Consider the following 27,869-nt stretch of genomic DNA (forward strand, 5'->3'; position numbering starts at 1 on the left):
CCTTGCATATTTGCTATAGGGATTTAAAAAAAGCATGTTTGATAGAAGAGGTGAAGTTAGAATTGTATTGCTTTTGACTAAAGGTCACTGTAAGATTTAGAGATCAACTTGTAGGTCCTACGTGATCTTTAAAAAGTTATAAGACATAAATTTAAAAGAGAGAAATTCTGTGAGTAAAATTATTGATAATTTTAGACTTAATATCCAAGCTGTCATCAATCAGTATTTTACCATGAAATTTTATCTGATATGTTCAAAACAGCCCTTGTTCTTTGTCTCATTTCAAACAGCTTTCTTTGAATTCTGGAGTTCTTGCATAAACTTTGAAGAAAAATTCCCAAATTTTATAGTAGTTTGAAAGTTACTATTTTTACAGTAATAGTAAAGAAACATAAATTATAATTTATCTGTTATGAAGAAGTTATCTTAAAAGAAAACTAATTTATATAACTGAAAAAGGTTTACTGCTACACGAACGGTAAAAATGATCTTTTGTAAGTTTAAATGAATAAAAGAAGCCAGCAATTTAAAAGGCCTCTAAAGGATAGTAGTTGTCACTTGGCAAATATGCATGCAAAGATAAATAAGAGATCTACTAATTTATGTCTAGTTTGTTTTAATCTTGCATTATTCTCAACGTCTAGATATTTTAGAAAGACGACCTTGTGTTATTCCACCATATTAATTATAGAGCCACATTAATATGTTTGTTTTTGATAATACTGTGAAAAACAGAAGCTTTTCCTTCTGAAGTTTTAAAGGTAAACAGAACAGCACATTATTAAACCCTAAATGACTTCTGGTGAAATGAGGTAAACAGAAGCATCAAGAAGCCTGTGCTGATTGTCTATTAAAATACTCACAAAGTTCCTGAAATATAAATAATCGCTGCAGCCTTAATGGAGAAAACATGGCATTTTATTTGTAGGGTGCCTAAGGGTATAGAAATGTACATGCTTCCCCGCGGCACAGTCTACGTTTGACACCAGCGCCTCCGTGCACTCTGCCGTGGTTCCCACCCTCGGCTCCAGATATGGTCATTCGTCACCTAGCCTTTGTTCCGCAGCTGAGTACGCTTCTCAAAGAGTTAACCCAGAGGACAGATTCAAAAGGTCAGAATTAAAATTCAAACACATGCTTACTGAGGATTCACCCATTATGTGCCAAACACCCTTCTAGGCAATGACAAGCTCCCCACACAACGGAACTTAAGAAACTGCGATAAATAAATGATAAGAGCCCCAGAGAAAATCAAACAGAGCAGTAGGCAGTGGTGAGAGGGCCTCGGTGGACTGAAGTCTGGATGAAAGGGAGTGGTCAGCGACTGAGAGGTCTGGAAAGGAAAGGAAGGGTGCATTCAGAGAGCGTCTCTAAGGAGGAAGGAGAGGGGAAAGAAAAGTCACCATCTGTCCAGGGAACAGCGCTGCAGAAGGGCGATGTGGAGAGACGGGAACAACTGGTCAGGGAGGCCCTGGCGGGACCTTGGTCAGGGGCCACAGCAGGTCAAGACACAAATGTGCAGAGAAAGGAAGCAGGAAGGAAAAGCCCAAAGAGGAGATTAGTTAGAGGCTGTTGCAGTAATCCAGGTAAGGAAGGTTGGGGGCTTAGGCTAAGCGGGTAGTAAATAAAACTGTGGAAAAGTGAGTGAACTAAGCATCTGTTTGGAGAGAGAATCCATCTACCTTCTGATGGATTGGATGCAGAATTTGAAGGAGGGAGATCAAGGATGAACCGCAGTGATAGGGGCACGCTGTCAGGAGGCCTGGGGAAGGCATCGTCACTAGATCAACTGTGCCATGCTGATGAGAGCCGCAAAGGGGCCGGAGCACTGGGCAGAGTGAAGGTCACCAGGGCCCTGGGTAGAAGTGAGAGCAGCGAAGCCATAGGGTAGTGGGTTACAGCGAGAAGGAGGGTAAAGAAGCACAGACACCTTTATTGTGGAAAACTGTGAAAATCATGTGGTAATGAGAAGGAACTCTTCGGATAAAAAGAAAAATACAGTAGAGCCAAGTCAGATACATCATTTCAGATAGATCATTCAAAACAAAACAAATACACACAGAGTTCCTGATTGCAAATGGAATGTAAGAATGTTCCTAAGGCCTAGGCCAAATTCATCAACTGAAACAATGTTATAATGATAAAGAAGAAACCTTGGAGGATATGTAAACAGGAAAGAAAGTTATGTGTAAAAAATTACCCTGTGGCAAGTAGCAACATGTCTAGAGTTTTAAGAAGTTTCCATCCTCAAAATATGATGGCAAGTTGTTATTCCATTATTAAGACAATAGATCTTAGTGAAATAGACATGCCAAATAATTGATAAACAGGCCAGAAGAAGAACTTCCAAGATGAGAATTTCTGATATGAAAGAACTGCTGTGGTCAATGTGCTCAAAAGTGAAGTCGCTCAGTCGTGTCTGACTCTTTGCGACCCCGTGGGCTGTAGCCCGCCAGGTTCCTCCGTCCATGGGATTCTCCAGGCAATAACACTGGAGTGGGGTGCCATTTCCTTCTCCAGGGGATCTTCCCGACCCGGGGATCGAACCCAGGTCTCCCGCGTTGCAGGCAGATTATACCATCTGTGCTAGGAGGAGGTAAAGACGTGGAGGTCCTCTTTTTTTCTTCCTCAATCTCTCGCAGTCCTTCACTCAGTGTTGCTGCCTTTCAAGCGCTCTCTTTTCTTTTCCTTCCCGTATCGCTTCTCCCTTTGCTTTGCTTTTCTTTCTTTTTTAAAACTTTTGAAATCATGTGCATTCTTGGAATCCGTCATTTGAATATGCAATGTAAAACAGGAGAGGAAAAAAACACATCCAGCTATGAGGTACTTAGAAAAGATACTCTTAAAATACAGGGAATTCTTCTCATTGCTCTCTGCAGCTCGATGGTGACTTAAATGGGAAGGAAATCCAAAAAAGAGGGGGTACATGTATATGTAAGGCTGATTCACTTTGCTGCACAGTAGAAACTAACGCAGCATGGTGAGGCAAGTGTGCTCCAATAAAAAATTTAAATAGGATAAAAATAAAAGCTTATTGTCAACCCCCATATATATATATAATATATATATAATGCTACATGTTATATAAATCACAGGAGGAAGAAAGCGAAAGGATAGAAAAAGGTATAGTAGATAAACTAGTGATAGCAAAATTATTATTCAATTAGACTAAGACAAACTGCATTAATAATGATAAAGAAGACAGAGACAAGAGGATAAAGGGAGATTATAGTAATGCTGAACTTCGATACTCTTAACAAAAGGCCTAAGAAGTAGTATCTTGCCCTGCAGCCAGCCTGCTTGGGTTTGGAGCCCAGTTCTATCACTAACTAGCTGCAAACCTTAGGCAAGTTATTAAACCTCTCTGTGCCTCAGTTTCCTCATATTGAAAATTGAGATGTCAATAATACCTACCTCTTAGAGCTGTTGGTCCTCCCAGCCAGCTCAGTGGTGAAAAATTGACCTTCCAGTGCAGGAGACAGGGGAGACAAGTTCGGTCCCTGGGTCAGGCAGATCCCCTGGAGGAGGAAGTGGCTACTCAGTCCAGTATTCTTGCCTTGAGAATCCCATGGACAGAGGATCCTGGAGGGCTACAGCCCAGGGGATCGCAAAGAGTCAGACATGACTGAGCGCCAGAGCATGTACATACTTAGAGCTGTTATGAGGATTAAGTGAACTAATACACATAAGTATTCACAGTAGTGTCTGGTACCGTAAAATGACATTTTCATTGGTGCTATTGTTGATGTTGGAGTCGTTGCTCCAAATCATACCAAAAAAAAAAAAAAAATCAACAAAATTCCAAGGAAAAATGGGCATGTCAGTTATCTTAGTAGGATATTTTTAACTTACTTCAATAAGATACATACATTTTTTAAATGTTAGAGAAAGCTGTAACATAGTTGCAATGAAATATTTATACAGGCTATTTTGTCTTTAAAGACATCACACACCAAAATGTAAATAAAACAATCCATATAACAAAACTACAAAATTGAAAGGAAAAAGTAAGCGAAAAGTAATATTCAGAGATCAAAAATTAAGATGACAGACATTAACCAGACATATATTAAAATACAAAATCTTAGCTCATATTAAAGTACAAAATGTAATGATTTGCTCTTTTATAAGAGACATATGTAAAAAGCAACAATGGGTTTAAAAAGATTTAGCAAAAAATTAAAAAATATAGTACAGGAGACACATTATAAAATTAGGTTAGAAGGTAAAACTGTAGACAACCACACTGTACTTTTTGGAGCTGAATGATGCATTGATTTTTTTAAATTGTGAAAAATAGCGCTCTAAAATGTTTTCAAATACACAAAAATCCTTGAGAAGTTTAGTATTAAATATAAACTTCATAAACTTATACTATGAATAAAGCAAATTTTACAATCATCCAAGCAATACAAAGTAAAATTTATATCTATATATACCTCCATTTAGGATTTATTTTCCAAGCCCTACTTCCAAAAGGACATGAACATTCAAATCTTGAGTGCTTACTTCCTTAGTTAGCTGGTAATTCACGAGCAGTCTGGAGACAGACCTCCCACTTGGGGAATTTTAGGACATTTGATTCACCCAAACTCATGGTAAGCACTCAGAAGTGTGGAGGAGTTATTATCTGTTATTCACACCAGGGGCAGGCAGGATAGACACTCCAGAATTCTGGGCAAGAAGTGGAGGCTCTGAAAACTTCCTAACGTAAAAGGGTTTCTCTGAGGTCCTGATGGAATCCTCACTTACTTACGGTGATAATTGGAAGCTGGGTGCTTTCGTGAGGACTTGAAAACCGGGGAAATTTGCACGTCTTCCTGGGAACAGTGCATCCTTTGCCTGAAGGCGCGTGACACCCACAACCCTAGTCTATTGCCTTCTGTCCATCCGTGATCTCACCACCCAGTCTGTCACCTGCGGTACTAAGTCAGGTCATGGCTATGCCACCCAGTAGAGAGTCTGGGCTAGATCAAATCTATGCGTGAACGGCTCCCAGCGTACCATCTCATTTCTCTCTTCTGGAATTTTTGTTCCCATTCCTTTTGGTGCTTGATACAACTGCAAAGGTCTGGACAGGAGGTCATGTAGACATTATTGAGAGTGAAGTATATAGAGGTGGAAAAGAGATATATCTCTGCCCCCAGAAGAAACAGAGGAGAGATTTGGAATATTTTAATTTTCATGTGTCAATGGCCTATTTAAGTTCAGCCTAATGTCTGTCTTTCCCATTTTTTTCTTGAGGGCCCCAACATTCTTCTTGACACCCAGCTCCAGGAGACGTCCATGGGATCATATTTTACCCTTCACTTTCATATTTACCAGGTCCTGAAAAGACATATATCATAAGATATATTAATGTGCAATTAGATTCTTGTTTTTGGAAATTCAAATGCTAATCTCTTTCTTCTCAGCTGTTTTTTTCCCCCATTTTAAATCTTTTCAGTATACATACCATGGGTTTCTTGAACCCCTTTTCAGTATTGCCTTTGTGCCAAGTGGTAAAAAAAAATTAATCTAGGACCCCCCTTCCCCACAAAATACTAAAATGCTCCCAATGTAGATGATGATTTTAATCTGGTAAGATTTAAATAGTGATGATTTTAACCTCATTTCTAGATTAAAGACATGGCAGTATACTTCCGGTCATTAGATGAGCTGGTTAAGAAAATCTTCCTGAAGTTCTGAAGACCTTACTTCTCCTAAGTTGGTGACAGCTTCTCAGTTGGCTCAGCCACGCTTTGCCTTACTCTTGTTTTCACATGACATTTTTTTTTTCTCTCTCTCTCCTTTCAGGTAGAAATTGAGAAGCTGGATTACCATCATTATCTGCCTCTGTTTTTTGATGGGCTCTGTGAAATGACATTTCCCTATGAGTTTTTCGCTCGGCAAGGAATCCACGACATGCTGGAACACGGAGGGAACAAGATTCTTCCTGTCATTCCACAGCTCATTATCCCGATAAAAAGTAAGTGAACAGGTGAAAACAGCATCACTCAGTTTATATGCTGCCACTTCCTGACAACTCGCTAATTAAGCAATAAGACCCAACAGACTGAGGGTTTATCCCCAGGTTTTGCAGAAATTTTTATAAACTGACTTTCGGGGCCAGAAACTCCAGATATCCTAACATGTCCCATCAGGGCTCCTCCAGTCCCAGTGGCCGGGCCCGGCCCCCGAAGGCCCCCAGACTCTGCCTGCCCCATGGCTGCCCACCTGCCCTATTGCGGATGCTCCCGCTTTTGTCAGTGCTGCTGAGTAAAAGCAGGGGTCAGCGCCCCTGAGCAGCTCAGGGGCAGAGGAAAGCCCACCCCTTCCCAGCCAGGGCGGCCCCAGGCATTTCACCCACTGGATCTGGGCCTGGCTGCCCCATGGCACACGGAATGAGCAAGTCTTGCTTCCCCATCCCTAGTTCCACTCACTCGCGGCTCCAGGATGGACCACTGCCTAGGGTGATGGGCAGGACGCCTGCCTGGTCTCCTGGATACGGGGCACCACCACCCCACGCCCCACCCCCCAACTCACCGTCTCAGGGGTAGGTCTTGCCGTGGGGTTTGACAGAAACAAGAACAAGATAGCTCAGGACGGGAGCGTTTATTCCCCACAGTCTAGATAACTTAATCTGACCTGTGGCCACTGTTTTATTGATTTCACCCTCGTGGCTCAGATGGTAAAAGCATCTGTCTACCATGCGGGAGACCCGGGTTCGATCCCTGGGTCGGGAAGATCCGCTGGAGAAGGAAATGGCAATCCACTCCAGTACTATTGCCTGGAAAATCCCATGGACAGAGGAGCCTGGTGGGCTACAGTCCATGGGGTCGCAGAGAGTCAGACACGACTGAGCGACTTCACTTCAAAGTGGCATCAGAATTCCCTATTTTGGGACAGCGCTTCCATCACTGCTTAAATCAAGTCAGCTTAAAAACTTGCTCTCATGTCTTTCTCTAAGAGATCCGTGACTGACCACTCCCAATTTCCACCAAGACATAGAAAGTGAAGCCAAATAAGAGGGCAGTGCGGCCTGCTGTGAAAGAAGAAAGTGTTAGTCACTCTGTTACATCTGACTGTTTGCAGCCCCGTGGACTGTAGCCCACCAGGCTCCTCTGTCCATGGGATTCTTCAGGCAAGAATACTGGAGTGGGTTGCCATTCCCTTCTCCAGGGGATCTTCCCAGTCCAGGGATTGAACACAGTCTCCCACATTGCAGGCAGATTCTTTACTGTCTGAGCCAACTTTATTAAAAACCAATTTTCGTTTCCACCCATGCATCAGCTGAGTGAAGGGGCTGATCTTTAAAGGCCTTCTGGAAGGATATATAATCCTGAGTTATATTGAAACCTTTTCCAGGAGTGATTTATTCTTTCCAACAAGTCATGATTTTTAAATATATTAAATCCTAGTTGAAATGCTACATCTTCTGAAAATGATGTACCAGTTTTATTGATAAACACAAAAGGCCCAGAACATTCTACCCAGGAACTATCTTGAAAGTGCATTATCCTTTTCTCCTGCACCCATCAGAACGGCCGCAATTTCCAAAATCTGTTCTTTTCTTGACAATAAGCTTTTCACGTTGGGATCTCTGCCTCCTCAGCAGTCTCCCCCTCCTAGGCGTGATGAAAACGCTGAAGGGCAGAAAGAGAGTTTCTAAGTAATACTTTGATTATACCATTTGCAAATAAAACATCCCAAAATAGCATATTGCAGGGCAAGGTGAAAGGATTTTCAATCTTACTTCATCTAAGTGTTTTGAAAATACTTCAGTGAGTTAAGAGAGAAGAGATGTGTTCTAAGTACATGACCACACCCTAGAGGTCATTTACTGATGAGTGAGAACATGAAGAACGCAGTAAACGTGACCTGTCAGGGAATGGTCACGTTCGGTGGTAGAGAATCCACCTGCCAACACGCGTGAGACTCAGGTTCCATCCCTGGGTCGGGAAGACCCCTCGAGGTGGAAATGGCAACTTGTTCCAGTCCGGCGCGCTTACAGTCCATGGGGTTGCAAGCAGTTAGACACAAGTTAGCCACCAAACATCAATAGCATGTAACTATTAATATGCATGGATTTGATCATTTAAGGTTCCAGAAGCAATGAAAATCTCTCTCGGGAGATATCCTTGTTTGCCATCCTGGGCTTCTGCTACTATACACTTACCCTGAAATCTCACTCAACTTGCTTCTTCTCAATTGGTCTGCTTCACTGAAAGGCAAACTTCTCTCAGCAAAGAACAGTGACTAACTATGCGAGGTCATGCACGGTTCCAGCGCAGTGTGAAAAGCCCTTGCGTTTGTAAGCTACATGTTTCAGGTTGAACCAGAGGCAGGCTGATGCACGTAACTGGCGTAACTTATCACGGCCGTATGTACCTTATTTTCAGACCACACTACTAGGAAGATTTGGACTCATTCCAGGGCAAAAGTTAACCTTACCACCACCATCAGCTAGAAGTTCTTTAACAGCTTTTCTTGAATTCTAATTCAGAGATAATGAATATTTTTGAAGGCAAAGCAAAATATATAAACTCCCTGTGAAGCTGTAAATGGGATTAACTGCCTATGTATTTCTAGAATCTCGGGTTTATTTCAACTAAATAAAAGATTGATAATACTATAAAGAGAAATGGTCACATTCAGTGTCTCTACAATTTCTGATATAAAAAGGGATAGGAAGACATTTCACTATCTTCTTTTCTCCTTGGCTCAAGACCCCAAGTGGGGTCATCAAGTAATGACGGGAACGGTGGACATTCATTTAATACCTTGCTCCCTTTATGAGGCTTTAGGGCATCACTATGGTGTTCCCCTTCCACCTCCCACAGTCTCTTTTCTACCTTCTTGAGTTATTCTGGGTCAAAAAGTACAAAAAATCCCCAGTATAGACTATTCGGTGTTGCGATGGAGCATTGATTGCTAAAGCAACATCAAAACGTCGGAGGCAAGGAGGAAGTGGGAGGGACCCTCTGAGCAATCCAGACTGCACTGTAGACTTCCGTACACTCCATCCAGTGAAGAGAACATGAGTCCATCCGAATCCAGCAGAGCAATCCCAGGAAGAAGCCACTGGAAACTTTGCCTTGTGAATGCGGAAGGGGGTTCCCCTAGCAGCCGGGGGACCAGGAGGCTCCAAGACCAACCTGCAGGGGTTGAGAACTCTCTCTCTTCGACCAAAGCAAGAACAGTAACAATAACCCAGCCACATGGGAGCCATTCAAAACAAGTTGCTACCCACAGGGAAGAAAACATGAATTATCACAGAAAAAGAAAAAATAATACCTCAACAGCATTTTGCCTAGGACCCAGAAGAAACTCGTACAAATGTGTTTGACATCCTCAGGATTCAGAAAGATAAGGGAGAAATTCACAAGATGAGGCCAGACTCACATGAAAATAAGCCAACGCTGAGTGGCAAAAGGAAAACTGAAGACATTACAGCAGAATCAGCATTCCCCAGAGGCACAGAAAGTCATCAACCGCACAACATGGAACGGTACACGGAGACCACCGCCTTGAGAACCACCCTTAGAAAGGACAAGGATGACAAGCAGCGTGAGGAGCGAGCATAAAGTGGAGAACGGCGGACACCGGCAGGAGCTCAGAGTTACAGGAGGTCCCCAGGGGGCCACCAAAACAACAGGGAAAGAGATGATGGTGAGGGGGATGGAAAGGAGCTTTCAGAGCTAAAAAGTGGCCCTTGTTTTGCAGGTAGAAAAGGTTCACTACAAAGAAAAACATCTGGAGAGGGGGGAAGATGGTACACACAAAGAAATAACAAATAGCACGGGCTAAGCGATTTTTGTAAGAGTAAATTCCAGAGAGCAGTGAGAGTTGGCGGAGAAATAACATATGTGCATTTGCTCATCTGCGTGAAAAGGCGCGATGTAATAAACTGAACGGAAACTGGTTTAAGAAAAAGGAGAAGAAGACGGATGGACTCGGTGAGCGTAATGCCCACCTGTCCTTCATACAAAAGGTAACCGTGGACGTGCTGTAACACTGAGAGTAAAGCCAAGTTAAGAATCCAGAAATGAGGATGTCACCGTTTGAAAAGCAAGTTGCATTAAGAGTCACTAAATGTAGAGTTAGGTTTAAATAGTTGATGGGAAAGAGTTTCAAAACTGCATGAAATGTCAAATAATTATTTTGTATATTATGTGGCAACAACAACAAAAAAATCCAGAGACTTTGGGTGTAAACCTTCAGAGTCAATGGAGAAGATAAAAATATTTAAAGAGTCTATACATTGAAAGAAGGAAATTGAGTAGGTGGCAAGGAGGTGCTAAGAGCCAAAAGCACAAAATAAAGTTAAAATGTGAAAGCAAATACATCAGCCATGAAAATTAAATTTCAAATTGGTTTGTGGAAAACAAAATCTGAATATAAGCTCTCTTTACATATGAAAGCAAATAACACTTAAACATTTAAATTAAAAGCTGTATTGGGGGGAAAAAGAAGGCAGGAGTAGTTATTTTAATTTTTTTTTAGAAAAGTAGAATTTAATGAAAAGTTTCATCTGTGTAAAGAAGTTGAATTTACATTGATAAAAATATTCACAATAAAGATGCTGTTGACATGACCCTCTGGGCTGTGTGATGACATCGTGTTCTGGAAGAACAATCAGCTGCTAGACTGATATTTTGTGCTTCCGGAAAAAGAGCAAACCTCTTGATTGAGAGAGAGTCAGAGTCCTTCCTCCATGGCCTGACCTTGAGCCCTAAAATCTATGTACAATCTCTACCAAACCAAGGGGACTGCCTACCTTCTAAAGCACCACTTCCCGGCTTTACTGCTCACATGAGTAGTTTTCAGACCCCAGGATAATGAAGGTTCCACAATCAGTAGATGTGAAGCGGACCTGAGATGCTACATCTCTAGCAAACCCCCAGTTGAGACTGCTGCTGTGGGGTCAAGGCAAGGCTGTGGGGTCAAGGTTATGCCGGAACTCCTCAGACCCTGCTGCAAGACTCTGGGCTTGAGAGCAAGTCGGGAAATGAGCTGATAGAAGACAGAGGCATGATCACTTTCTTGTATGTAATAAATCTGGAAAACTGCTTCATTCATGATGTGACTAATTAAAGAAGCATAAAGTTTGATTTTTAGACCCTAAAAGTATCTATCAGTAGATTAAAATAGGTGATATATCAGATGAAGTACTGTGCTATGCTTAGTCGCTCAGTCGGGTCCGACTCTTTGTGACCCCATGGACTGTAGCCCGCCAGGCTTCTCTGTCCATGGGATTCTCCAGGCAAGAATCCTGGAGTGGGTTGCCATGCCCTCCTCCAGGCGATATTTCCAGCTCAAGGATTGAACCCAGGTCTCCCGCATTACAGGCAGATTCTTTACCGTCAGAGCCACCAGGGAAGCTCATCAGATGAAGTACTAAGGAGAAAATGAAACACTGTCAATAAGGCAACAACTGTTTGAAAAAAGCCAAAGGAGCATGCAGAAATAATAATAAGAAGAAGATGACAAAAGGAAAATCAAATAATCCGTGATGATCACAAATACGCAGGAGAAATAATCACTTATCGCAAGAAAAGAGCCTTGGTTTGAAAACTTCTTTTGAGAGAGAGTTCCCACTGTCTGATTGTTCCAACAATATGGTTCTTGAGGGGGCTATCACACATGGAACAATGGTAAGACGTTGCCTCTCTTACCCAAACTTGCCTTCTTTCTTCCTCAAGCCTTTCAATATCGTTTTGTGCAAGTTTTGTATAAATCAGTAATCAATTGTTTCACTCTTATGATGACGTAGTTGCTTTTGAACTATGGTTTTGGAGAAGACTCTTGAGAGTCCTTTGGGACAGCAAGGATGTCAAACGAGTCAATCCTAAAGGAAATCAACCCTGAATATTTGTTGGAAGGACTGAGGCTAAAGCTGAAGCTTCAAAACTTTGGCCACCTGATGGCAAAGAGCCGACTCATTGGAAAAAGATACTGATGCTGGGAAAGATTGAAGGCAGGAGGAGAAGGAGGTGGCAGAGGATGAGATGGTTGGATAGCATGACTGACTCAATGGACATGAATTGGAGCAAACTCTGGGAGACGGTGGAGGACAGGGGAGCCTGGCGTGCTGCCGTCATCGGGTCACAAAGAGCTGTACACGACTGAGAGACTGAATAGCAAACAACCGTCCACTGCAAATCACACAATTTCTGTGATTCCATTTTTCTCTTAGGCAACTTACTTTCCTCGGTATTGATCATTGCCTCTCATTTTGTTTGCTTGTTTTGTGTATACCCAGGGATCAAACCCTAGTCACTTGCATCTCCTGCACTGGACTGTGTATTCTTTACCACCTGAGAAGCCTGCTTGCTTTTTTTTTTTTTCCCAAATACTTCAGGATCTAGGAAATGAACGTTCTTTTCCCCGTTTTCAGAGCATCAGGCAACTCATCAATTCCCTTTCTGTCCCTGGAGTTACCCCTCATGCCCTCCCCCTTTCTGCCTCTTTTCCTTATTCCTCTTTCCTGTTTGACCTCTTTTTTGCATAGCTGTTTGCCCTATTTTCCTCCTTATGTTTTGAAATGCACATCTTCCAAAAGTTTCTTATGAGTATGTGAAAGGTGTATATTTTCAGCCCTTGCTTATCGGAAAAGTCTACCATCACACTTATTAGTTTGGCCACATTGAAAATCGTTTTCATCCAGAATTTTGAGGCCATGTCTGTGCTGCCTTCCAGGTCCTCACACTGCTTTGAAAGTCTTGATTTTCACCTGTTTCCAGCCTCTTGCCTGTGGCTCATTCCCCACAGTCTCCGAGAGCTTCCTGGCTGTGCTCTTCATCTCTGGTAATGTGAAATTTCACGTTGATAGGCTTTGATGTGGCTGTGTTTTCATTCATTGTCCTGGGAAGTTTCGGTTTAGAGACATATGTCTTCCAGCCCTAGAAGCTTTTCATGTATTATTCCTTTAATGATGCTCTCCCTCCACTCTCTCTTACTTCTCTGCTGTAATTCCTGCTACAATACCTTGCACCTTGTGGGCTGATTCTCTCATTTTGTTAGCCTTTTGCTCATATTTTCCAACTCTGTCTTAGTTCTACTTCCTGGGGAATTTCCTTGACTTTATCTCCCAGAAATATGATTGGATAATGTGTTAATTATCTAATTTTACCTTATTCTCATTGTTCTTTTTAAATAGTATTTTGTTCCCTTCTTTTATCAGTACATTATGCCCATTCTTTTATTTCTCCGTGAATATTTACTATAGATTTGTAGGATTTGGGTGTCTATTTTTTTTCCTTCCTAACTCATTATATCCTTTCCCCCCTCATTCAGTTACCAATTAACTTCCTTTTTACTAGCTTTTATGACTTTCCCACTCCTGGGTATAGATCAATAGGATGGTGTACTAGTTGTGAGTAGCTTCTATGTAATCAGACTGCGCAGCTTATAAACCTGCCACGTGTTGCCACATGACCTGAGGTGAGTTGCTTTCCTCCATGTAACATTGTTGCTTCATCTATAAAATGAGGATAATAGTATGCATTTATATTTTCTCTCTAGTTTATTGCCAGCCAGTGGTTTCTATATTTTATGTTTTATACTATTTTTTTAAAGTCTCACCTTATTTCTATTTAACTTCCCAACCCAGTGGATCTTCCAAACCCAGGGATTGAACCCAGGTCTACCGCATTGCAGGCTGGATTCTTTACCATCTGAGCCACCAGGGAAGCCCAAGAATACTGGAGTCGGTAGCCTATCCCTTCTCCAGCGTTATCTTCCCGACCCAGGAATCGAACCAGGGTTTCCTGCATTGCAGGCAGATTCTTTACCAGCTGAGACACCAGGGAAGCCCTATTTAACTTTAGGTTTATATGTTTTAAATTTTGTATTGAATTATAGCTGACTTGCAATTTTATCTTGGTTTCAGGTATACAGTATAGTGATTCAGTATTTTTACAGGTTATACTCCATTTCAAGTTGTTACAAAATGTTAGCTTTATTCCCTATGCTGTACAGCATATCCTTGCAGCTTATTTATTTTATACATGTACTTTGTCTCTCTGAATACAATACACCCGTCTCACCCCTCCGCCTTCCTTCTCCCCATTATTAACCACTGGTTTGTTCTCTTTATCTGCGAGTTTGTTTCCACTTTGTTATGTTCACTGTTCTGTTTTATTTTTAGGTTCCATGGATAACTGCTAACATACAGATATGTCTTTCTCTGACTTGTTTCACTAAGCACAATATCCTCTAGGTCCATTCATGTTTCGGCAAATGTCAAAATTGTATTTGTTTTATGGCTGAATAATATTCTATCATGTATGTATACACCACATCTTCAATGCAGTTGGTTTATCCAGATAGGATTCAAATCATATTATTCAGTCTAGCTACTATAATCCTCATTTCACAGGTGACAGAACTGAGGCATGTGGAATGTAAGAAAAATGTCCATGTCATACAGCTGCAAAATGGTGGGCCTGGGGAGCTGAATCCTATCTGGATCCCCTGAGCATCTTCTCTTCGTTACAAAGCCCCGTGCCACATCCGCCACAAGCGACACTTTTTAGACGCGTAGAGAATAGTTATAAAAATTAGCCAGACCCCACGCCATAAAACAAACCTCAAGAAATATCAAAGCATGGAAAGCATACAAAGGAGGTTATAGAACCAAAATGCGATGTATGTTAGAGAGCCTTTGTTTTAAATCAATAACTAAAACATTCGCGTATATTTTGAAATTGACACATACTTTTACATACCCCATGAGTCACATAAGAAATTGTAATGAAATTATTAAGTATTCTAACTGCATAATGATTAAAATATCACATAAATTACATATTAAAAACTTACAAAAATATTACATTAAAATATTACAAAAATGTATTAAAATATTTAACACATATGAGATAGTAAAATAGGATTAGAAGGAAATATGTAGCTTTAAACATGTTATAAAAAAAGATAAACAAGGAAAACAGTAAATTAAGTATCCCTCTCAATAAATGACAGGGAGAACAATAAAAGAAAGTCAAAGGAAGAATAAATATTAGTATAAAGGCACAGTAAGATTAAAATAGGATACGGTCATGTAAGTGAGAGCATTAAAACTGAACACTGATTGGTTTCCTGACATGATTTATACAATTGATAAACACTTGTAAAAGTTAATCAATAAAAAAGTGAAAAAAAAAGGCAAAAATAGCCAATGTCAGAAGTGAAAAAGGGAGTGTTATTTAGGCCCTACAGACATTGATAGGATATGTTGATAGTATATTATAAACAACTTTATCCCTAAAACTTTGGAATTTCAATTAAATGGTCAAGTTTTTGGAATATGTAACTTACCAAAACTGACACTAAAACCTGAAAGATAAAAAATAAGTTAAAGTACACAGGGTAGTATGTCAGGTGAAGAAATCAAATTTGTAATTAAAATTCCTCATGCAGAGATAATAGAAGGCTTGGTTAGTTGTGCCAAAGACTTAATGGAAAAAATAGTTTAAATCTTCCTCAAATTTTCCCAGATAATGAAAACAGAGACTTTAGATTTTATATCCTTTTATGATGCAACATCACTTTCTACCAACAAGGACATTACAAGAAATTACAAGAAGGAATCTTCCACGACAATCTCATTCATAAATATTAATGAAAAATTTCTCAACAAAATTACTAGCAAACTGAATCTATTGATATGTAAAAATTATTTGTATCTCATGACAAACTTGGTTTTATTTCAGGAAGATAAGATTGGCTTAACATTAGTAGAATCAGTTAATGGTGTTTATATTTGTGTATTAAAGGGTAAAAATCAAGCATCTCAAATGATGGTAAAAAGCATTTGATAAAATTCAACACCCATTTCTATTTTTAAAACAAACTAAGAATAGAAGGAGATCCGACCAGTCCATCCTAAAGGAGACCAGTCCTGGGTATTCATTGGAAGGACTGATGCTGAGGCTGAAACACCAATACTTTGGCCACCTCATGTGAAGAGCTGACTCATTGGAAAAGACCCCAATGCTGGGAAGGACTGGGGGCAGGAAGAGAGGGGGACAACAGAGGATGAGATGGCTGGATGGCATCACCGACTCGATGCACATGAGTTGGGGTGAACTTCCGGGAGATGGTGATGGACAGGGAGGCCTGGCTTGCTGCGATTCATGGGGTCGCAAAGAGTTGGACATGACTGAGCGACTCAACTGAACTGAAGAATAGAAGGAAATTCTCTTAATATGATAGAGGGAATCTTTAATTTTTTTTTCAATCAGAGAAGGCTAGGTTATGAGGAAATAACAACCAGTCTCCAAAATGAAAAGCTTAAAACAGTAAGTGACTTAAAGTTCCGTTTCTCACATCGGCTGCACGCCTCCTGCAGGTTAGTGGTGATGGAGGCGTTCTCTTCACTATAGTTGCTTAGAGGCCAGAATGTTATAATTCTGCCATGGATATCATGACTAATAAATGGGGGAGACTCTGGATTCTGTTTCCTTTAAAGAGTGTCAGTTCTAATTCTAATGGACAGTTAACCTGCTAAACACAAACTCTAAACTTTGTCTTCCCTGTGGTGAACAGCCGGCTAAGTTCTTTCATCTTCCAACTTCTGCTCAGTTTCCATGCCTACTGGGATCTCTCTCAGGTGTGTCATCCTTAGAGATCAGCTCAGGCAGAATTTCCATGCAGATTTTTTTGTTTACTTCATCTGTAGGTCTCTATCTTCCAGAATTCCCTCCTCTAATTTTTTTTCATGCTCTGCGAGCCCAAAACTCTGTTCTCTGATACCTCAATTAAGTGTACCTTCTGTTTCCTTCTGCCTCAGGACACACAGCTTAGTTTTTAGAGAGACAAAACCTTTCAGCTCATGAGTCTGACCTAGCACACTTGCATCTTGCAGGGAGGGACTCCCATCCGGCTTCTGCCTACTTGCCATTCTTTGGCACGACAGTCAAGGGGTCCCATTAGGTATCAGGCTGTGTATTATGTTCTTGACTTAGTTTCTTTCTGTTTTCCTTCATGCACCCCATTCTCTAGCCAAACTGATTGTGCTATAGAACTTCTCTTGTGCTTTTCTAATTGTGTGTCTTTGCTCACTTTGGAAGCACACCCATTCTCACACATTAACAAATGCCTAAAGTGTGAGTGTTAGTCACTCGGTTGTGTCCAGTTCTTTGTGACCCCATGGACTGTAGCCTCCAGGCAAGAATACTGAAGTGGGTGGTAACCATCCCCTTCTCCAGGAGATCCTCCCAACGCGACCCAGAAGAACCTGAGTCTTCTGCACTGCAGCTGGATTCTTTATTTGAGACACCAGGGAAGCCCTAAAAACCCACTTCCAATAGGAATTGTTTTGAGATCTTTTGATTCTTCTCTCTCTCCCTACTCTCAACTCTAGTCCTCTCCACACCCTGTCCTCCTGTTCCTACAGAACTTTGTATCTTTCTCTGTTATGTCATTTAGAATATAACGTTAGAAAGTAATATATACCCACTCAGATGGTAAAAACCTGCCTGCCAGTGCAGGAGACACAGGAGACATGAGTTCGATCCCTGATTTGGGAAGATCCCCTGGAGAAAGAAATGGCAACCCACTGCAGAATTCTTGCCTGGAGAATTCCATGGACAGAGGAGCCTGGCAGGCTACAGTTCATGGGGTGGCAAGGAGTCGGACCAACTGACCAACTAACACTTTGACTTTCACGTCATCGAATGCACTGTCTAGTATACAGTAGATGCATCAAAATATCAATATTTTCAAAATTAATCAGGTACATTCCTGCTGTCCATACTGAAATTTGTATAGGTATCATAGTCAAAAGCATGAAGTGGCCATTTACGGTTGCCATTGTACTGCATATTATATAAAAACCACCTCATAAGAATCCTTAATATGAAACAAATAAAGCGTATAATGATATAATGCTTTCCACTTATTAGAGGAATTATTTAAGTAGTGAGAGTAATTGTTTATTCATCTACATTGTTTTATGTGATGCCTTCTGTTTGTGAGCACTAACATCCATGTGTGAGATGGTCCACTAGGAGGCAAGGTGATCTGGCTGCTAAAGAATTACAGAAATATCACTGATCTACAAATAGACAGGACATTAAACAGTGGCCTCATTAGGAGAGCTCTAATGAGTCGAGGTCACCCAGCTATAAAGGACAAACATGCACAGACTCAGCTGAAGCAATTTAAACAATAACATTTTCAAAAGCAAAATTGGTCTTTTTAAAGAATGCTCATTGAGAAAAAATATACTAAGGAAAGATAAAATATGAGATCACATGCAAAAATTATTTTGAGAATTCTATTTAATCAGAAAGCAAGTCCAATTGAAATGCACTATTTTTATGATCTAATAATTTTACTTATATCTCTTGAAATTTTATGGGTGAATTATTTTTAAAATGATAAAATGTAGTAATTTTTTAATTTAAGAAGAAAATACATAATTTGTTCCAAAATATGTAAAAAGGGTGTATTACATAGGATTATTTTGGTTACAAGACACAAAAAAGAAAACGAATTAAAATTATCATAGTCAGGTTTGCTTAATAAATTCACATAGCTGAACTATCCTTTGGCCACCTGATGCGAAGAACTGACTCATTGGAAAAGACCCTGATGCTGGGAAAGATTGAGGACAGGAGGAGAAGGGGACAACAGAGGATGAGATGGTTGGATGGCATCACTGACTCAATGGACATGAGTTTGTGCATGCTCCGGCAGTTGGTGATGGACAGGCAGGCCTGGCGTGCTGCAGTCCATGGGTTCGCAAAGAGTCCGACACGACTGACTGATTGGACAGTCCTGGGTCTCCTCTCAGGGCTGGTTTAACGTTGGTGGTTTGTCAGGGTCACTCTGGCTCTGTTTCATCCGTGGTCATCTTAAAGCTGGCTCGCTTTTTGGCCTCAGGATACTCCAAGTAGATCCTGAGACTACATGCTTTCCTATTTATACCAGTGGGAAAGAACAAGTGTCACTGTCCCTTAATTTCCAGAAAGAATAAGAGTCAAAGATGCACCATGACTGCACCAGCTCGGGGCACACGCCCAGCTTAGGACTGTGGTCAAGGGGAGTGGACACACAGACCTGACTGACTGACTCAGTTCCATGTGCCATGTGACCTCTGCACAGTGCAGCTTAGTGGGAGTGAAAGAGTTAGCTTCTCAGAAGACCAGGAGTTCTATGGCAGAAGCATCTCTTGCACACCAAGCATCTGCTGCTGCTGCTGCTAAGTCGCTTCAGTCGTGTCCGACCCTGTGCGACCCCATAGACGGCAGCCCACCAGGCTCCCCCGTCCCTGGGATTCTCCAGGCAAGAACACTGGAGTGGGTTGCCATCGCCTTCTCCAATGCATGAAAGTGAAAAGTGGAAGTGAAGTCGCTCAGTCGTATCCGACTAAGCAAACTGACGCTCCCAAATGGGAATTCCTGGCTACTGAGGGCCGTGGAATCTGGAATCCCCCCTTTTCTGAGGGAGCTTCAGCAGGTGGTACTAAAGCCCGTGCTTCTCTGTGGTCTCTGGAGACTAGCGTGGCTGCTGGAGAATGTGGGCCTGGCTTCTGGGGTCTAGTGATGGCTGCACCGTGTTGTACAGATTGGTGCATCTTCTCAAGTTCGGGAGATTGATGCACACCCCTAAAGAGTTGCTGTGGTCACTGGTGGAAGTTGCGAGGAAATGCCCTGTAGCATGATCAGCAGGCTCTTCCTGAGGGACATGTCGTGTTGGATATGCGTCGTCATGGCCCCCGGTGGGGCTGTGAAGTCCAGCTGCCTGGAGGAAGCTACTCACTGTCCTTCCTCTCTGTCCGTTTCTCTCCCGCTTAGCCTGTCAGTTGCCTTACTGCCTTTAATTCTCCATCAAAGAGCATCATGATGCAAAACCTGGTGTCCCTCTGCGTGAAGTCCTACAATGTAAATAATGTGGGAGTGGACACAAGGTGATAGTAGCCTGAGGCAGAGGCTAGATATTCTCAGAGGCATTTAGTTACCTGCTCACTTGCCAGAAGAAAAATTCCTTCCAGAACCATGAGGGCGAATAAAACCAGGTCTACCCCTACGTGAATAGAGAAGAAGACTCAGAATGAGCCAAAATAAAAATGATGAGGATGGAGATTACAGCTGTCCATGCCAGAAGGTCACAGTAGAATGAGGGAAAGAGCTAAAAGTAGCCTTACTGCATTTCAAACTGTATCTACTGCCTATGGCCGTCCCTTTCCCATTCTCGAACAAACACGCTCTCTCGCCCTTCCTGTGTTGTTGAGAGCAAGGACTCTGAAGTCAGCCTCCCCGCTCAGAACTCTAACTCTGCCACATACATACCAGCTGTCAGACAAGGTCACCACTTGGGGGCTGAATTTATAAAACTGATTAGTTTAGTGATTAAGTGAGAAAGTACACTTTAAGCTCTTAGCAGAGGCTGTCATATGTGATAAACATTAGGGTCGTCCTTATCATCACCATCAGCATCATTCTCTACTGGACTGTGGCGACAGATTTTGGGTACACAGGATAAAACCTCACATTGTTATCTTCATCTTTCCACAGGAGAGCTGAGCTTTAGTCAGGGAACTGCACTACTGCAGAGTGTTGCTTGTTTTTTTGTTTCTGTATTTTTTTTTTTTCAAAATATGCCAGGAAACCCACCTGCATCAGGATGATTTGTTCACCAAGAACAAACACGTAAGCTCAGGTCCCAACAGGTGTCTAGTCTGACTGCTCAAAGTCCATGCTAGCGCCTGTGTTCACTGAGAAGCTCTGAACATCTCTCCTGAGCAGGCTCCAAGTCTGGGGCTGTTATCCATCAGGATTTGGTAGGATGCTAAGAAGTAGAGTCTAACCACAATAAGCACAGGCTTTGGGCTTATGCAAACCTGGCCATTAACTAGCTATGTGGTTTTGATAAATTAATTATTTCACCTTTCCCAGGGGTTTGGGAAAAAAAAAAACTTCCCAAGCATTTGGTAAGGATTCACAGATCATATAGGTTGGAGGTTTAGCACAGTGCCAAATCAAGTTGGTAATAATAGTAAAGTATTATTTTTACCTCCTTAGTGTTCCTTCATGGCATGTCTCTACAGACTTCCTAACTCTGGGTCATCAAAAAATTAATAGATTTGGATTTTGTAACATTAATCCAAGTTACAGTCAAAATGTTGGATGGAAATTGGACTTGGTCAAGTATGGACCATTGCAGTATTCCAGCAGGGACAATGCAGGTTGATACTAAACCATCAGAGCATGTTGCCTAAATTCAGTTATTCACAACATAAGGAAAAAAGAAAGTGCTTAATTCTTCAACCATTTCTGTATCTTGCCTTCAAGAGAATTCTTGCCAGATGCCTTGCGATATAGTCTTTTATGATCTCTTTTGTGAGTGAACTTGTTAGAACGCATGAGATAAGCTTGGCCTGACATTCCAGAGAGCTCACACTGGCTCCTAGTAACCATGCTGTCTTCCTGAAAGCTCTCAGATCACTTGCTTAAATAGTAATAATTAGTCCTAGAATTGTACCAGATATTGCTGTCAAGCTTAAAGTGAAGTCTCTCAGTCGTGTCCGACTCTTTGCTACCCGATGGACTGTAACCTACCAGGCTCCTCTGTCCATGGGGTTTTCCAGGCAAGAATACTGGAGTACTGGGCTGCCATTTCCTTCTCCAGGGGAACTTCCTAACCCAGAGATCGAACCCGGGTCTCCTGCATTGCAGACAGATGCTTTACCATCTGAGCCACCAGAGAAGCATTTCTTCTTTGGGGAGGAAAAGGCAGCTCCTTTTTTGGAAAGTAGTGTATCTCCTCGTCTTCTGTTTTGTAGCACACCCTGCAACTGTCTCGTTTTGTGAATAGCCTGGGTGCACTCTACCTTTGTTCACAGACTGCTACTTCTGTTATCTGAAAGCTAGTTCAGACTTAGACACCTTTTCTCAACCAAAGGAAGAAGCATAACCCTAACTCTTAGAAGCAATGCCTGCTTGTCACAGCAGATTGTCGCTTGCTTTTACTCCAAGAGTGGTCCCAAGACTGGCCAACTCCTTCATCTGGTTGTCATTCCACCGTCACCCATTCCTTCAAGTTGAACTGAGTCAGCAGTATGGGACAGGGGAGCAGGCCACTCCAAAGAAACCGATCTTCCTCTGCTTTTTGACAAAGGACGGTACTGACAAGTTTACTCTCAAATACTGTTAGAGACTTCAGACAAATACTGCATGAGAGCAAACACAGGCCCAGCTCTGCTTGCAGGAAGATCGAAGAGGAGCCTTGAATGAGATTGTTCTTCAGGTTCCTCTGGGCCTAGAAAGTTGTGAGTACCAAACAGGTCATGCTGCTGACTATAATGTGGAGACCACCTTGGTAACTGGTGGTCTTGTTTATTTCAGCAAATTATATCAATTGTGTATCTGTCTTTAAAACTAAGTGTTTAGTGAAAAGAAAGGCCAAACACTGTCACCAAATACTGAGTTGTATTCTATCGTCCTGAAAAGTGAAAAAATCAAACTGTTTGGTCTCTCAGTCGTGTCTGACTTCAGGTGACCCCTCCAGGCTCCTCTGTCCATAGAGTTCTCTAGGCAAGAATTACTGGAGTGGGTTGCCATTCCCTTCTCCAGGGGGATCTTCTCAACCTAGGGATTGAACCTGGGTCTCTTACATTGCAGGTGGACTCTACCATCTGAGCCACCAGGGAAGAATATAATCTTATCTATCAAATAAGGGGAAAAGTTACCCACTTGGAATAACAAAGTTTTGATGGAAAATCTGAATTTTGCATTAAAATAATCCCTTCTGTATGAGATTAGAGAAAAAAAATGATGCTTTTCTTATAACACTTATTGGAAAACAACGAATTTCAGAAAAATGGTAATACTTTTAATAGACTTACTCCGTAAAATAGCTAAGCTAATTCTCTGATGCTTTAATTGAGAACTCAGGCCACATGATATTTGCTTGTATAGCAAATGAGTTCTGTTTTGGAAGGAGAGTAATTTCTATAATTTTAAAACCTAAATTTGGTTTGAACGTGTATTTTGAATTCATTATATTCTGAAAATTAAAAATGGATATGTTTACAGCTCCTTGACTAGCAAAATTTATATTCATTTCAGTTTAATTCAACTAATATGATATTGGTCACAGCAATGTAATTATTAGTTAAATATTTCAACATCAGGAAAAATAATAGGTAAAATACTTTAGGATATCTATAATAGGAAAATCATAAAGACAGAAAGTAGATGAGAGCTTACCAGAGGCTCAAGGGGAAGTGAGTGGAGAGGGCTTTTTTAAAAAAGAGGTATAGAGTTTCTGTTTCAGGTGATCAAAAATTTGGAAATAGTGGTGATAATTGTACAACATCGTGAATATAACTAAGCCACTGAATTGTATACTTAAAAATAGTTAAATAACACTTTATATTATATATATATTCTACACAGTAAAATTAAAATACATAAGATATCAAAATAAGAATGATTCAAACACTAGTAAACCTAACAAAGGGCTTCCCTGATAGCTCAGTTGGTAAAGAATCTGCCCGCAATGCAGGAGACCCCGGTTCAACTCCTGGGTCGGGAAGATCCGCTGGAGAAGGGAAAGGCTACCCACTCCAGTATTCTTGGGCTTCCCTTGTGGCTCGGCTGGTAGAGAATCTGCCTGCAATGTGGGAGACCTGGGTTCGATCCCTGGGTTGGGAAGATCCCCTGGAGAAGGGAAAGGCTGCCCACTCCAGTATTCCGGGCCTGGAGAATTCCATGGACTGTACAGTTCATGGGGTCACAAAGAGTCAGACATGACCAAGCGCCTTTCACTTTTACTTTCAAACCAAACAAAAGTACACAGAATCTACATGAAAAGTACCGTAAAGCTTTTCTGAGGGGATTAATGAAAGAAAAATAGAAACAGGTGAAGAAATACATGTTCCTGAATGGAAAGATGGCCATTTCTGACTATTTATTCTCTACATTTGTTGGAAATTTTTATCAAAGTGCCAAACACTTCTTAACCATATCAAATTATTCTAAATCTCATCTTAAAATGTAGATACCAACAAAACCCTACTGTATAGCACAGGGAACTCAACTCAGTGTTATGTGCCAGCCTGGAGCCGGGGGCGGGGCAGGGGGGCGGTCTGGGGAGAACGGATACATGCACAAGTACGGCCAAGTCCCTTCATTCAGTTCACCTGGAGCTATCACAACATTGCTAATCAGCTGTGCCACAATACAAAATATTTTTGGCATTAAAAAAAACAATTTTTTAAAAAGAACAATCAAGAAAATATTGAGAAAGAACAAGGAGACAGGGCTAGAGTTCTGCTACATTAAAACATAAATTATGATCAGGAAGAATAATATTTTAGGTAAGTAGGCAGAGGAACTAAAAAGCCTCTTGATGAAAGTGAAAGAGGAGAGTGAAAAAGTTGGCTTAAAGCTCAACATTCAGAAAACGAAGATCATGGCATCTGGTCCCATCACTTCATGGCAAATAGATGGGGAAACAGTGGAAACAGTGTCAGACTTTATTTTTTTAGGCTCCAAAATCACTGCAGGTGGTGACTGCAGCCATGAAATTAAAAGACGCTTACTCCTTGGAAGGAAAGTTATGACCAACCTAGATAGCATATTGAAAAGCAGAGACGTTACATTGCCAACCAAGGTCCATCTAGTCAAGGCTATGGTATTTCCAGTGGTCATGTATGGATATGAGAGTTAGGCTGTGAAGAAAGCTGAGCGCCGAAGAATTGATGCTTTTGAACTGTGGTGTTGGAGAAGACTCCTGAGAGTCCCTTGGACTGCAAGGAGATCCAACCAGTCCATTCTAAAGGAGATCAGCCCTGGGTGTTCTTTGGAAGGAATGATGCTAAAGCTGAAGCTCCAGTACTTTGGCTACCTCATGCGAACAGTTGACTCATTGGAAAAGACTCTGATGCTGGGAGGGATTGGGGGCTGGAGGAGAAGAGGATGACAGAGGATGAGATGGCTGGATGGCATCACCAACTCGATGGACATGAGTCTGAGTGAACTCCGGGAGTTGGTGATGGACAGGGAGGCCTGGCGTGTTGCAATTCATGGGGTCACAAAGAGTCAGACAAGACTGAGCAACTGAATTGAACTGATGCAAAGTATGTTAATTAAAAAAAGAAAAGTAGTGTAAAAAAGAGTATTTTTAAATGGAATAAAGTCCAGTGTCTACATATGTCCATGGATAAGATAGGTCTCTATTGTCTGTATCTGAGCTTATAAATCCCCAGCTTTTACTGTGTTTACATTCTATTTTCAAAATAAGAGCACAGTGAAAATATACTTTATAACCTTCTTTACTCAACTGTATCTTATAAACATTTTCTTATTTTTCAAATATTTTCTATTACTGATGACTTTACTCAACTGTATCTTATAAACATTTTCCTATATTTCAAATATTTTCTATTACAGATGACTTTAATAAGTTGATAATGTCCCATTTTACAGGCATACTAGATTTTTCTTAGATCAGTATTTTGAAAACATTTAGTTTGCCTCTCATAATAATTAATAGTATTGATAGCATGCTTTCCTATAGCTCTTTCTGCACAGCTTCATCCTTCCTTTGATTAAATGCCCAGAAGTGAAGTTGCTGGGTCACGTGTCCATGCATGCTGTTTGTAATGGTTTTCAATGTGGTATTAGGAGAGTGCCTCTTTCCCCAGGCCTACTTCCATTCTGAGTATTAAATTTCCAAAACCTTGTTGTTAATATGATACTCAAAATTATAGAGAAGTATTTCCTTTCATTTGCTTATCAACGAAGTTGAAAGTTTTACAATAATCATTGTTCTCTTGTGTTTATTAATTTGTGTATTATCTATTCATATTATTTGCCCATTTTTAAAATTAACAGGTTCCATCTTTTCCTGGTTTGTGATAGCTATTTGAATATCAAGGATATTAACATTAATACCATATGTCAAAAAGATTTTTTAGAATTTGTTGTCTGCTTTTGCACTTTGTGTGGTGTATCCAATTTTAAAAGAAATAGAAATATTTCCATCTGATCTGCAGTAGTGAATCATACCTAATAGTAGAAAATGTTCTCACCTTGCAAAAAAGTCATAGCAATAATGGGTTTTATGCTTGAGGAAATCATACATGTAACTTATAACCATCTAAGATGAATACGTTTTACCACTTTGACTTTAAATTATTTTTCCCTTATTCTTCAACAATTTCTATATATCTGGAAGCTCTGTCTTGTTGATTATACTTGAAAGCAGTAAATGGTACAATAGAAATCCAATTTTCTGAATATAAAGGTTCTCCTGGTTGATCTATAATGTCAGTAGATTTCTCATGTTAGACCCTTTTCAAAACCTTAAATCTTGAGTTCAAAGTCCTTGCTTACATCTTGACAATTGCTTTCAGACCCATCAACACAAGAATAAACACATTTCTTCTCTTTCAAACTACAGAATCATAGTCTGTTTATATCTGTTAACATAATTTTTCAAAAGAAAAGACCTTTGTTTCCAAAGAAACCTCTTTTTTATTTAATTCTATTGGGACAGTAAGAACAAAAAGACTTCCAATTTAATGGTATTTGTTAACTTCATGAGAATGAGGAAGAGGAATAGAGGAACTGACATGGGAATGACAATATTAAAAAAAAAAAAAAAAGAAAATCTCTTGGGTGAAGTTAAGGGGCTTTTATAGTTCATTGTGTGTGTGTTCAGTTCCTCAGTCATTTCCGAATCTTTGTGATCCCGTGGACTGTAGCCGGCCAGGCTCCTCTGTCCATGGGATTCTCCAGGCAAGAATACTGGAGCGGGTTGCTGTGCCCTCCTCAAGCGATATTCCTGACCCAGGGATCAAACCCATGGCTCTGACGTCTCCTGCGTTGAAAGGCAGATTCTTTACCACTGGAAGCTTCATACCCTGGCTGTATTTCACAGCTCCTGCAGAAGTTTTAGAGCCATTACCCGGTCATTTAGGATGACTCACTGTTCCATTTTAGATGCCATTAAGAGTAACATCTCAGGCATTTTATTGTCAGTCATTATCAGTTCATTGACTGTTATCGCAATCATGTTAATTCAGTTGGGGTTGCAATGAGATCAAATATATTTTCCTAGTACTATTATTACTATCCATGGTCAGAGAGATGATTAATTTATCCCCAAGTGATCAATTAATTATATATATCGGGATAAACTTATATGTAATAAATGTAATAAAACATTCAGCTGAATGTGGCCATGAGTCCTTTTTAAGCAGGAGAGTGGGATAGAAGGATGAATAGAGAGAAAAGGCAGAAACCTGGGAGTTGAGGCATCTGATCCTACTTGATTAGTAAGACAAGATGAGACCTAGGAATCTTGTAACTTGGGGGAAAGTACCACAGCCTCACTCTCCTTTTATGTCCAACTACACATACTCACATAGTTCTTCCCGTCATTCCTTGATGATCCCAAGAAAAACATATACACGATGATAAAAACCATTTGGAAGACTATTTCTTTGCTATCTTGGGCTTTGTTCCCACATTGCTAACCAGAACTTTATCCTTATGAGCTAGAGTAGACCTTATAAAAGAAGTCCTTTACCCAAAAGGAGGGAATCTAGCCTGCCTTTCTCTCTCTGCGTAAGTAACATCCACTCATCCCTTAGGTCTTCACCTGTGTCTAGGAGCTTTCCTTACTTTCTAGACTGAGCTGAAAGCCCATTTTGACTTGCCGCTTCAATACCGTATCCTTCTTATGAAATCTAAGTATACTTGCAGTATTTGTCCAGTATCTTCTTACATACTGTTTCACCAGCTCAAAGGGGCTGAGTACTCTGCCTTGTTCTCTTCTGTATCTCCAATTCCAAAAATAATGGCTGGTACATAATGCATCCTCAATAAATATTTCATGAATGAGGATTAAGTAAACTAATATATATAAAG

General features: G+C 40.8%; 1 protein-coding gene across 2 annotated transcripts in view; it reads left to right on the forward strand.

Moving 5' to 3' along the window:
- The window catches only part of PACRG (parkin coregulated), a 536,574-nt gene that overhangs the window by 269,920 nt on the left and 238,785 nt on the right, over positions 1-27,869 (forward strand). For both annotated transcript variants that reach the window (XM_069598880.1, XM_069598879.1), the window contains exon 3: positions 5,797-5,968. In XM_069598880.1, coding sequence (XP_069454981.1) covers positions 5,797-5,968 — 172 coding nt within the window. The remainder of the gene's footprint in view (positions 1-5,796; positions 5,969-27,869) is intronic.

Source organism: Ovis canadensis, chromosome 8 (genome assembly GCF_042477335.2).
Source record: "Ovis canadensis isolate MfBH-ARS-UI-01 breed Bighorn chromosome 8, ARS-UI_OviCan_v2, whole genome shotgun sequence".
In the NCBI taxonomy this organism is placed as follows: Eukaryota; Metazoa; Chordata; class Mammalia; order Artiodactyla; family Bovidae; genus Ovis; species Ovis canadensis.